Raw genomic sequence first — 12,762 nt, 5'->3', positions numbered from 1 at the left:
TTTTATAACAGTGACTTGCCATTGTATCTTCTTAGATATCTGAGTAACATTTCTCAGCGACTCTCCTGTGAGAGGGTACCCGCTATAGTTTTCAGTGTATTGCCCTTTTGAAAACAAACACAGCTATTTTGTTGCTAATTATCTATAAATCACCTTGAACCTATATCAGATTCTTGAAATATTTAAGTTAGTCTTTTAGGTCAATAATCTGAGCATTTAAAACATTCAAAAACTCTTGTCTGTAGTAAACTTCAAATTGAAGTTATTTCTTGCAAAAAAACTTTTCAACTTTCACTCTTAATATTTATAACAACTTTTTATTAGTGGTTTCGTTATTTTACTTTTCAAAATAAAACAGAATAAGTAAACAATCATTCTGATATAATACAAGAAGAGGGTTTCCTATGACTCTGCTTTAGAAAGTGTCTTGACTCTGTTCTTTAACAAAGCAAATAAATGAGGGAATCTGTATTACTTTAGGCTGGTAATAACAGAGAGAGAATTTCTCATAACAAATGCTACTTGTTAAATAATTACACAAAGAAAGTAGACCTTTTTAACTGCTGCATTGGAACAATTATTTCTAAAAAGCTGAAATTAGCAGCACTGAATTATTTGCACTCAGTTGCCAACCCTCATCTGCATTCAGAGATCCAACTCGGTATTGAAGACAAGGTAAAAATTTGTGGCTGGTCCATTAGGTGATCCTAGTAAACACTTGAAAATCTACATATCTGGAACAAGCCGCTATAAGCAACCAAAACTAACTAAGGTAGCTCACCTGGGCCTTTGGAAGATATGTTTTGCATGGATAAAATGATGATATAAAAATGAGTTGAGAGAATAACAATTTAGCCTCCCTAATCTACACTCTCCCCCAAACAACATTTTCTATTGGGTTGGTTGTGTCTAACTTTTCACTAAGACAGTAGAAACTGCCAAGACTTGAACTGTGAAAATGACTAGTCTTTTCTAAACATTCTTTTTGAGTCTTATATGAACAATCATAACACACTCAAGAACACTTCAAGAACATTGACATATTTCTATGTTTTCTCAAGTCCACTCAGAGGAAGGTTATATTTTAGCAAATTCCATCAGTGTGTTAAAAATGTATACAATGGAATGTTCATACATGAATTTCCATGCATTTCTTAATTTAATATCATTTAAAATGACTTTTTGAATGTTTTTTGCTTTGACAAAGGTAAGTAATAACTTCTTAAAGTTAAATGCAATATTATTGTCATATTCTGGACTTCTTTTTTTACAATAGTTGGTACTGTTCTTTCTTCCTTTCTTTTTTCTTTTCTTTTTTTTTAGTGATAGGATCTTGCTATGTTGCCCTAGCTGGTTTGGAACTCCTGGCCTCAAGCAAGATCTTTCCACCTCAGCCTCTAAAAGCACCAGGACTACAGGCATAAGCCACCATGCTGGGCCAACAGTTGATACTGTTAACCAAGCAACTGAGATTGGGGAGGGAATGGATTAAAGCTGATATCGCTAATCACTCATTTAAATGAGGATTTGAGATAAAAAGAGAGAGATAAAAGGGAGCTTTGCTTGGTCTGAACTTAGACAGGAGAAGCCTAATTAATATCTTAGGCTTGATTTATTGAGAAAATATGGAGTTTACATAAGGACATTTTTACTAGAAAACGTGGTAACAACGATTTTGGCAATTTCAACCAAGACTAAGGGCAGATGAACTAGAAATCACTTTTTCTGTTATCTTTCATCATATTTCAGAGTTTATAAGCTACTTTAGCCTAAAATGTAATTTTTGGCATTTTTTATGACATGTGTTTATATCATAAAGAAAATTGTTCTAATCTATTGAAAAATTGAGGGAACGTTATTTTCCCATACAAAAGGATATTGCTCAAGTTGTAATTTTTCTTGGTGGGGGGGGATGTTGGCATTACTACACATATGGTTTTAGTTGTGAAATGATGATGACCTTCTAAGTAGATAGAAAACATGAAACATGGTTAAATTAAATGATTGATACTTGCTGAATCTGAATTTTGTAGCCTAGGGAAAACATATTTATGCATCAAAACCCTTGGAATCAGGAGCATAGGAATATGGATTTAAGTTGCTTGTTTAGTGAGTTCTGGGGAGCTTTTGAAACAACCATAGACTTGCTGAATCAGTCTCTGGGGGATAAGACTAGGAATTCCTTTACTTCACAAGTTTCCCAGCAATTTCTAATGCCTATTGAAAGTTAGAGATCCACTGACTTTGGGATATCTTTGCACTCCAGGTTGGCCCTCAGCCTGTATCCCAAGAACTTTGCAAAATTTTTGAGAATGAATAGTGTGTCTTAGTGGACAGATGTAAGTTTCAGTACTTTGAATCTTTTTAAACAGATGCAAATACCAATTTATTTTATTTACTTGTCGTAGATTTGTCAGAGCAAACTAAGTGGCATTCTACTGAAGAAATACAAGGTTGAGCTTCAATTGTTTTTTTTTTTTTTTAAATTAAGACTATCCCTTTCCTAAGCACATACAGATGCTCTAAATGACATGAAAATATAAAGTTATTGCCATTTATCCTGAAAAATATATGTATAGGTGATTAAATTTGGGTGGTTTTTTTTTTGCCTTTCTTTTTTTATCTTTACAATTTTGTGTATAGCTTGTGTTTCTCATAATGAACTTGTATCTCTCTTTCTTCACCTGGCATGCAGAAGAGTGTGCGTTCTAAAGTTATCTCAGCTATGGGATTGAAGAGCAACTCCTCAGTTATCATTTTGAAAGTTTTTAACTCAGTTGTGTCAAGTACAAGTTTCATTAACTGTATATCTGATTTATGTCAGTACAGACCAACAAATTGTTAATTTTTTATTAACTTCATAATAATCCAAGCCTTCATTTAAAATATTTTTTAACCTACTTACAGAGTTATGGTGGGTGTCTGTTGTGTTTTTTTTTATGAAAAAATATTTATGTACTAAAGAAGGAAAAAAATCCAAGGACAAGTCCTTAAGATAATTCTCATTTGCCACAGAATCTATTGTTTTCAAATAATTTTCAAAAATCGTCCTATAGTAATATGGGTTTTATTTTGCACTTTACCTTAAATTGAACTACAGAGTGGTAATAGCTTTGTTTAACTATTACATAGAAAATAAAACAATATTCATCATTTCATAGTTACTGAACCTAACTTAATTTTGTAATAAATAAAGTCTAAAAAAGCAGAAATGAAAATCATTACTCCTAGTGACTCAGTATAATAAGCTTTGATATTCTGTTTTACAAAGTCATTCTTTAAAATTTATCTGATATTTTCCTATATTTTAAAAAATTGAAGTGATTCCATATTTACATAGTTTATGCCTTTAAAGTGTAAACCATTAAACATAACTTCTACCTAGTTAAATTTTATATTATTTGCTACATGATACATGAGGTTTTTCTCCCTGCACACTGATTTTTTTAAGGTCTTATTAAAAAATCTTTGCCCAGTTTAATTTCAATTAAGCATCTCCTCTGTTTTCTTCTAGTAGATTCAGTGTTTTTGAGACTTACATTTTTAAGTATTTTAATTCATTTGGAGTTGATGTTTAGATAGGATGGGAGGAAGGGATCTAGTTTTATCCTTTTGCATATGCATATGCAGTTGTCCCAACACCACTTATTTAAAAGACTCTCTTTTTCTCAATGTGTGCTCTTACTGACTTTGTTGAAAATCAACTGGCTGTAAATGCATCAATTTACTTCTGAGTTCCCTAATGTGTTCCATTTGTCTATGTGTTTGTTTTTATGCCAGTGACATGCTGTTTTGGTTACTAAAGTCTTGTAGCATATTTTGAACTAGAGTAGTGTGAAGTCTACAAGTTCGTTACTTTTTAAATCAAGGTATCTTTGGCTATCCAGTGTTTTTTGCATTTCCATGTGAATTTTAAGTTTGGTTTGTCTATCTCTATGAAGAATGCCATTGATATTTTGATAATGATTGCATTAATTGCATTAATGATTACATTGCTATGGGTAATATGAATATTTTAACATTAATTTTCCAATCCATTAACCAGGGATAATTTTCAATTTATTTATGTTCCTACAATATTTTCATCAATGTTTTATAGTCCTCATGGTATAGATCTTTCCTCTCCTTTGTAAAGTTTATTTCTAGGTCTTTGTTTTTGTAGCTTTTGTAAATAAAATTGCTTTTTTTCACATAGTTTGCTATTGCCATATAAAAATGCTGTTGATTTTTTAAATATTGATTTTTGTATCCTGCAACTTTACTAAATTCATTTATTAGTTTTAACAATATTTTAGCCGGGCTCGGTGGCTCAGCCTATAATCTCGCGCCTTTGGGAGGCTGAGTTGAGGGGATTGCCTGAGCCCGTGGGTTAGAGACCCGCCTGGGAAGGGAGACCTCATCTCTACAATAAATCAAAAAATCAGCTGGGCGTGGTAGTGCATGCCTGTAATTCTGGCTACGTGGAAGGCTGAGGCGGAAGGATCGCCGGAGCCTAGCAGGTCGAGGCTGTGGGTGGCCGGGAGCGGCCACTGCACTCCAGTCTGGGCAACAGAGTGAGACTCCAACTTAAACAACAACAACAACAACAACAACAACAACAACATTTTGGTGAAGTATTCAGGGTTTTGTATGTATGTTAGCATGTCTTCTGCAAATAAGAATAATTTGATTTCATTTTTATCCCAATTTGAAAGTCTTTACTTCTTTCTCTTGTCTAATTGCTTTGGCTAAAACTTCTAGTATTATGTTGAATAAAAGTGGTGAAAATGGACATCTTAATCTTGTTCCAGATCATAGGAAAAAAAGTGTTTAACTTCTCCCTATTCAGTATGATGTTAGCTGTGGTCTTATCATATGACCTTTATTGTGTTGAATTATTTTCCTTCTATATTCAATTTGTTCAATTTGTTTTATCATGAAGGATGTCAAATTTTTCTGAATGACTTTGTAGCATTTACTGAAATGATCGTAGAGTTTTTGTCCTTGATTTGTTGATGTGATGTATCATATTTACTGATTTTATATGTTGAACCATCCTGTATACCTGGGATAAATCTCACTTGTTCATATTTAATAATTTGCTACTGTACTATTGAATTCAATTTGCTAGCATCTTGTTGAAGGTTTTTCTAACTATGTTCATCAGAGATATTGGCCTAGAGTATTCTTTTTTTATGTTCTTGTCTAATTTGGATATCAAGCTAATGTTGATCTCATAAAATGAGTTTGGAAGTATTTCCTCTTCTATTGAAAATAATATTTTGAGCAGAATTGTCAGCAATTTTTATTTACGTGCTTGTAGAATTCAGGAGTAAAGTCATGAAGTCCTGGACTTTACTTTGATGAGAGTCTTTTATTATTATTATTGCTGTTTATATCTCATTGCTTGCTATTGGTCTGCTCAGATTTTTATTTATTCAAGATTCAATCTTGGTAAGTTGTTTGTGTCCTGTAATTTACGTATTTTTCCTAAGTGTTCTAATTTTGTGGCATATAGCTGTTCACAGTCGTCTTCTATAAACCTTTGTATTTCTTTGCTATCAGTTGTAATGTCTCCTTTTTCATCTTTGATTTAGAGGTTTCTTTCTTTTTTCTTGGTCTGTCTAAAGGTTATCAATTCTCTATCTTTTTAAATAGCTTTTTGTTTTGTTGATCTTTTTTAGTTTCTATTTTATTTATTTCTGCTCTGATCCTTGTTGTGTATTTTGTTATACTTGTTTTTGGTTTACATTGCATTTGTTTCTATGTTTCTTTGAAGCATAATGTTACGTTGTTTGACATCTTTCTTCTCATTTTATATGGGCATTTATTTGTATACACTTGCATATAAGAGCTGCTTTATCTGTATCCCATAGTTTTTTCTATGATCTATGCCCATTTTTGTTTGTCTCAAGAAAATGGTTAATTTCCCTTTTAATTTCTTCATTGATCCATTGGTTGTTCATGAGCGTATTGTTGAATTCCATGTATTTGTAAAGTTTCCAGTATTTCTCCTCTTACTGACTTTTAGTTTTACTTCATTATGTTCAGAAAAGATATCTAATATGATTTCATTTTTTAAAGCATTTTTTTAGAGCAAGCATGGTCTATCCTGGAGAATGTTCTGTGTGCCGTTGAGACCAAAGTGTATTCTGCAGTTGCTGGGTAGAATGTTATTTAAATGTCTGTGAGGTCTATTTGGTCTAGAGTATAGTTTAATTCCAATGTTTCTTTGTTAATTTTCTGTCTGAATGTCCATTGCTGAATGTGGGATATTGAGTCCCCCATTATTGTATTGCAGTTGACCTCTCACTCTAAGTATGTTAACATTTGTTTTGTATATCTAGGTGCTTTATTGTTGAGTCCATATAGATTTGCAATTGTTATATCCTCCTGCTCTATTGACTCCTTTATTTTTATATAATGGTCTTTCTGTGTCTTACTGTTTTTGGCTTAATGTCTATCTTGTCTGATGTAACTACTACTCTTTTTTGTTTCCATTTATGTGAAATATATTTTTCATCTTTTCACTTTTAGTCCATGTGTGTTGTTGTAGATGAAGTGAGTTTCTTGTAAGCACTGTATAGTTGGGTCATTGTTGGCTTTGTTTGTTTGTTTGTTTTTATCTATTCAACTACTATATGTCTTTTAATTGAATAATTTAGTGATTTTCAGTGTTATTATTGGTAGGTAAGGACTTACTAATGATATTTTATTACTTGTTTTCTGGTGTTTTTGAAAGTTCTTTCTTTCTCTCTTTGTAATTAAGTGCCTTTCTCTGATAGTATATTTTAATTACTTACTTTTTATATTTTGTGTATCTACTATAGGTTTTTGCTTCGACATCACCTTTGCAAAAGTAGAGCACTGACTCACACTGCCTCGTTACACATGGATGATATAAAAGTTTAGTTATCATCTCAAATTGGCTGATACCTTTATGATGAAAGTAAGATATTGGCTAATATTACCATATTATCTCATAGCGGGAGTGGAGGCTCACCTGGGACTCACTGACACCAAAGATGTAAGGAAAATTGAATACTACCTAGTCCTATCATTTTCCCATTTGCTTAGTTTCACTGACTGTGGATTGAGATAGAAGTTTAGCTACTCATCGTATTTTACTGACACTAGAGATGTAGGGAATCATAGTGCCAACTAGCCTTTGCTTGCTCTATTTTGTTCAATCTCATTACTGTCAGGTTGATACAAAGATGTGGAGGAAGCAGTGTAGCATAGCAATCATTAGAACTACTTCACACCACCAGATAAATATTGTGGGACAACACACCATTAGACTTTGCTAACACTATCCTGGCAGGGAAATCAGAGCACCACTTGCTTTTGCCAGGTGGAAAATAGACCAGCTCTCTGCTCAGCGTTATAAATATTAATCTTCCAGAGGAATCAGAACACTGCCTGTTTCTGCCAGAAGGGGCATGGAAGATCAACTCTCAACTTGGTACTGCCAACACTACTCTTTCAGGAGATTTGGAATGCCATCTACTTCCACTGGCAGTGGATGAAATATCAGTTCTCCACATCTGAGTTTGTTGACTGCCCTGTTCCCCACCACAAACCGTACTCTCTATTCCTTAGCATGACACATTCGGTGCTCTAATCACAAACTCTTGACCAGTTTGTCTCATATTCTATGCCTATGCATTTCTTTGTATTTTTTTCCAACTGTTTTCTGCTCAGTATGGAAGTAGCTCACTACTTTGACATTCTCTTAATATCTTTAAAAATATATTTAAGTAGTCTTTGATGATCTCCCTAGCTATAACAAATCATTGTCTCCTTTGGGCTTCTCAGTGCTTCATTTTAAACCTATTTTATAGCATGCATTATAATCTTTTTTGTATACTGTAATTAACAACATTTATACTTAAGTCCACCAACTGCCAGCTATAAATTATCACTGAATATCCAAAATTAATTTTCAATAATGTTTTATTTATCCAGAAGTCAGTCTTCTAGAAACTTCCAGCATTTGAAAGACTGCTCTGAAATTGGTCATAAGGGACAAATACTGTCATGGTCTCCTTGATTTATACTCAGACCCTGACTAAGAAGGCTTGAGTGTAAAATAAAAGAAAGAATCAGAGTTGGGACATGAACCAGGTAGTTTGTAAATAGGCCTGATAAGAGAAAAGAACTTGTTTCAGGAAATGACTAGTTAGGAGACTACTGATTACTTACCATATACCAGTTCATGTGCTAAGATATTTATGTGTATTTATTTAATTTAATCCTCCACCTACACTTTGAGGTAAGTTTTATTACTATGTACACATTGCATCTCCCTCTTGCTTCAATGTGTTCTCCTAAATATTTTCAGACTTATGGGCACGTGTATTCACAGGCTTAGTGATTTGGGTGTTTTGAATAGATAAAGCTGCCATGGGAGGTTCTAAGTTGCCAGAACTGCAGTCTTTAGAAGTTTATATAAGACTATCTGTTTCATTGGAGTGGATTTCTTTGCATTCCATCAGGGCAACTGAAAGCAATTATTTATTCATCTGAAAAGCATTTGTTGAGTACCTACTGTGTGTAAAGTATTTGGCATTTAAGTACCTTTTTGTATGAATTTATCATCTAGACATACAAAGTAAACATTATATAATAGTAACATTAAGTTATAATGTTAGTGAATAACCCAAATATCATAATTTTAGAGAAGAAAGGGTAGTAGAAATTACTTTTGTCTCCTTGGGCTGCTTTGTAGATTTGTAAGCAAGATTTTTTTTGAAGGATGTAACCAAAGGCCTGAGGAAATTATTTGTCTAGCATTTGTGTGCCCCGTGGGTGGTCTTTTTCTCTCATTTATCTGGTGTTCTTCTAAGCAAAAAGATCTTGGTGCATCTTAGTCTGATTTGGGGGACATTTGTGGAACATAATGGCATGATATTTATAAATACTTACCTCTGACTTTGAGTATAAACATGTAAGTTGTGTATATGTGTAAATCTGTATACACCATTATGTCATTCTGGAGTTTGGAAATAATCTTTCATGCACGTCATTTTCTCACTTCCCTGGAATTACTTTCTTGTGATGTAGTACTGCAGAATTACCCTATCTCTAAAGTCCTTGGCCTGGTAAACACGGGGAATTGAAGGATCCTTACATGTTCTGTGCAACCAACTATTAAACAATATAAGGACTAGATTTTTCTTTTACTGACTTGGAAGGTAATGAAAGGTTGAGATAGCCAGTTTCGCCACCTTTTAACTCTCACCTCTGACTTTCTGTTTCCATATTAATTAATTGCCTTTTTTATTTATGAAAACATGAGTCATTTTCTTTTCACCAGTGAAGGATGGTAAAGTGAGAATAAAGGGTCCAGGCTCCCTTGTAGTTTATTGCCATTGTCTAAGTGAGATATAGTGCTAAAAGTCTCCCATTCTTCTTTAGTCCTCGTAGCAGCCCTGTAACTTGAGGTAAGTTAAATCACGGACATTTTCTTTCTATCTTTTAGATTTTTCATCTAAGCAGGCAGTATTTTATGATTAGAAAAAAAACAAATATATACACACACTTGCTTTCTCTTTTTCTCTCTCTACAAAACTGGGGCCACAATTTTGTTTCAATATAATGCTTTTTTGAACATTGTTCTTATCTCATGTGCAGATCTCTATGTGATTAAATATTCTTCAAAAAGCATGTTTTAGGCAATAAGTAAATATATATGACAATAAAATAATTTTAATTTTATTATTTCTTTTTCTGCCATAGACCTTTTAGAATAAATAATGAACCATCAAAGGAATATTGCAAAGGAATAATATGGAACCATTAAAAATCATGTTTTCAGTGTATTTAATAACCTTAAAAATGCTCATGATATAAATGACAAAAACAAGCTATAAAATGTGTTCAGTTTTGTAAAATATAAGCATAGATTTATTAACGAGAAAGAATGCAACATTGTTAGCATTTTGGTGTAGTCTGGATGGCAAAATTAAGGTTAGTTTCATCATTTATTTCACTGAATTTTAGAAAATCTTCACAATGACAGTACCTGTCTTTTACATTCAGAAAAAAATTAAAGTATTACAAGAAATAATCAAGTAGAAAATATAAAGGAGAGTTAGGATCAAGATGGTGGACTGCGGACTGTACACAAGCGTTTTTCTTCTCTAGTCTCAAATCCCTTAAACTGAAAGAAAATATTCTGTATGTAAAAACTAGCACTCGCTTGCTCTCGCTCTCCTGCTTTCGGTGTGTTTTGAATATATAATATACACACACACACACACACACACACACACACACACACACATATATACATATGTGTGTGTGTATATATATATATATATATTTTTTTTTTTTTAAGGTTTTTGAGGAATTCTTAGAAGATAGAAAGCAGATGGAGCCGCTGTGGAGGAGGCTGGCGGGCAGCAGGCGAACAGAGAGGAGGAGGGGATTGGGCCTATCTGGTTGGAGTTTGAGAGAAACGGTCGCGGGGGAGGAGGGGAGGTGCACGAGGAAATGAAGGAGAGAGTCCCTGTGTCCGTGCAAACCTAACGCGGGCACGCACGCTGACCGGCCCTAGCGACTGCCCGCGGAGCGGAAGGCGGGATGGTGGGGGGCGGGGCCGAGTCGCAGGCGGGCTCAGAGGGGGCGGGTTCCAGAAGCGGCAAAAACCCAGGCGCCAGAGTGAATCCAAACTAGCTAGCGTTGCGAAGGTCTGGCCGCGGAGACTCTTCAGAGATTTGCCACTGCCTGCGTCTTTGCTACTATAGCCGTTCCTCTTATCTCTTGCCCACTTTTCCCGTCGTCTCTTTCTCTGTCGCCGTGCAGCAGCCGTAGCAGCATCGATAACAGCTAAGTGGTCGATTAGGGGACTTGGGGTCGGGAGTTAGGGCGGGCTTAAGGCGCGGACAGCACACGCGAGCCCGCCATCTCTTGCGGCAACCGGCACTGCTGCAGTCACTCCACCAGGGCGGGAGAGGAAAGCAGTGTGGAAAGGCACACACTGTCCCGGTGCCCACGGTCAGAGTTATAGCGTTTCTGCCAAGCCCTGGTGAGCGCCTTGCGCTTGGAGAAGGGAACAAACAGATCCGGTCTTTGAGACAGCGAAAAAGGATCTCATATTGTATAGTGTTGAATTTTTGTCAGCTTAATCAAGCAAGGCGGCAGCTTTGCCTAAGCCCCCTTAAACCTTGAGCCATGTCTCCTCCTACCGTGCCTCCGATGGGGGTAGATGGCGTGTCCGCATACCTGATGAAAAAAAGGCACACCCACAGGAAGCAGCGGCGCAAGCCCACTTTCCTCACTGGTAGGAACATCGTGGGCTGCCGCATTCAACACGGGTGGAAAGAAGGCAATGAGCCGGTGGAGCAATGGAAGGGCACTGTGCTCGAGCAGGTTTCCGTGAAACCCACTCTCTATATCATTAAATATGATGGCAAAGACAGCGTGTATGGACTAGAGCTGCACCGCGATAAGAGAGTTTTGGCGCTAGAGATCCTTCCTGAGAGAGTGCCAACTCCTCGCATCGATTCACGCCTGGCAGATTCCCTAATTGGCAAAGCAGTGGGGCATGTGTTTGAAAGCGAGCACGGTAAGAAGGATGAATGGAAAGGTATGGTCCTGGCGCGAGCCCCTGTGATGGATACTTGGTTTTACATCACCTACGAGAAAGATCCTGTTCTCTATATGTACACGCTGCTGGATGACTACAAAGACGGTGACCTGCGCATTATTCCAGATTCCAACTACTATTTCCCTACTGCAGAACGGGAGCCTGGAGAAGTGATCGACAGCCTCGTGGGCAAGCAGGTGGAGCACGCAAAAGACGATGGGTCCAAAAGAACCGGCATTTTCATACACCAAGTGGTGGCCAAACCATCTGTCTACTTCATTAAGTTTGATGATGATATTCACATTTATGTCTATGGTTTGGTGAAAACCCCCTAAATTCATTGTACTTTTTGCAAAAGTTGTGGAAATATTAGATGTAAATTATTTCGTGTTCTCATAATTGTGAACTTTGGGAACAATTTTGGTGTCAGAAATTCAGGAGAGTGGATAAATCTTACTGTGCCTCCAAATCTGATGTTAACCAGTTCCACAAATTTGCCTGAAGTGGACTTTGGTACTTTTTATATTGCATTGTTCTGTAATTGAGAATTTAAATTAGGTGCCAAGAGAAAATTTTCAAATGTTTGCAAGCATTGGAACAATGCAAAAATAGATTAAGAAAAATTGATGATGTAATCTTAGGCTAGTTCCTCCCCTCCCGTTCTTAACCTCACCCCATTCTTCTTCCCAGGTAACAAGTATTGAAAACATGGTGTATATCCTTTTACGTGTTCTCCCCATCTTTAGACAGAAAGTTTGTTGTAGTAGTTTCTGTAAAAATGACAAGTCACATACATTTCTTTGTGATTGTTTTCTCACTTGACATTTAAATAACATTTTTTTCTCTGATCCGTAGCTTCAGTCTTTCTCTCACTGGCTCTCATTCTTGCTTTTACTCTTTCACTCTCTGGCTTTCACTCTCTAGTACCCCCCCCCCCCCCCGCCACTGTCTTCTTTCTCGCTGTCCTCCCCTCCCTCTCTCTCTCCTTCCCTCTCTCTAACAGCTCTCCACAGTACATGTGGATGTACCAAAAAGGTATTCGATCATTTTGATATTGATGGTCATTTATTTCCTTTTTCGTTCACCTCACCATTGCTAATAATGCATACTGGTGCTTTTATTTCTATATGTTGCATTCCCAGAAATGCAAGGTAGGCATATGCTTAATGTTAAGAAATATTTTAAAAATT

General features: G+C 35.9%; 1 protein-coding gene across 1 annotated transcript; it reads left to right on the top strand.

The window, feature by feature from the left end:
• The first annotated feature begins 10,893 nt into the window (after positions 1-10,893).
• Positions 10,894-12,201, top strand: SPIN4 (spindlin family member 4). The gene has a single exon (XM_008053251.1). It carries the CDS (start codon positions 11,158-11,160, stop codon positions 11,905-11,907), a length of 750 nt encoding a protein of 249 aa, XP_008051442.1. The 5' UTR covers positions 10,894-11,157; the 3' UTR covers positions 11,908-12,201.
• The last annotated feature ends 561 nt before the right edge of the window (positions 12,202-12,762 follow it).

The sequence above is a fragment of the Carlito syrichta genome, unplaced genomic scaffold, assembly GCF_000164805.1.
Source record: "Carlito syrichta isolate Samal-C Ts95f unplaced genomic scaffold, Tarsius_syrichta-2.0.1 Scaffold287993, whole genome shotgun sequence".
NCBI classification, from domain to species: Eukaryota; Metazoa; Chordata; class Mammalia; order Primates; family Tarsiidae; genus Carlito; species Carlito syrichta.
The sequence above is the reverse complement of the archived record's forward strand: the minus strand, read 5'-3'. Positions and strand labels throughout refer to the sequence as shown.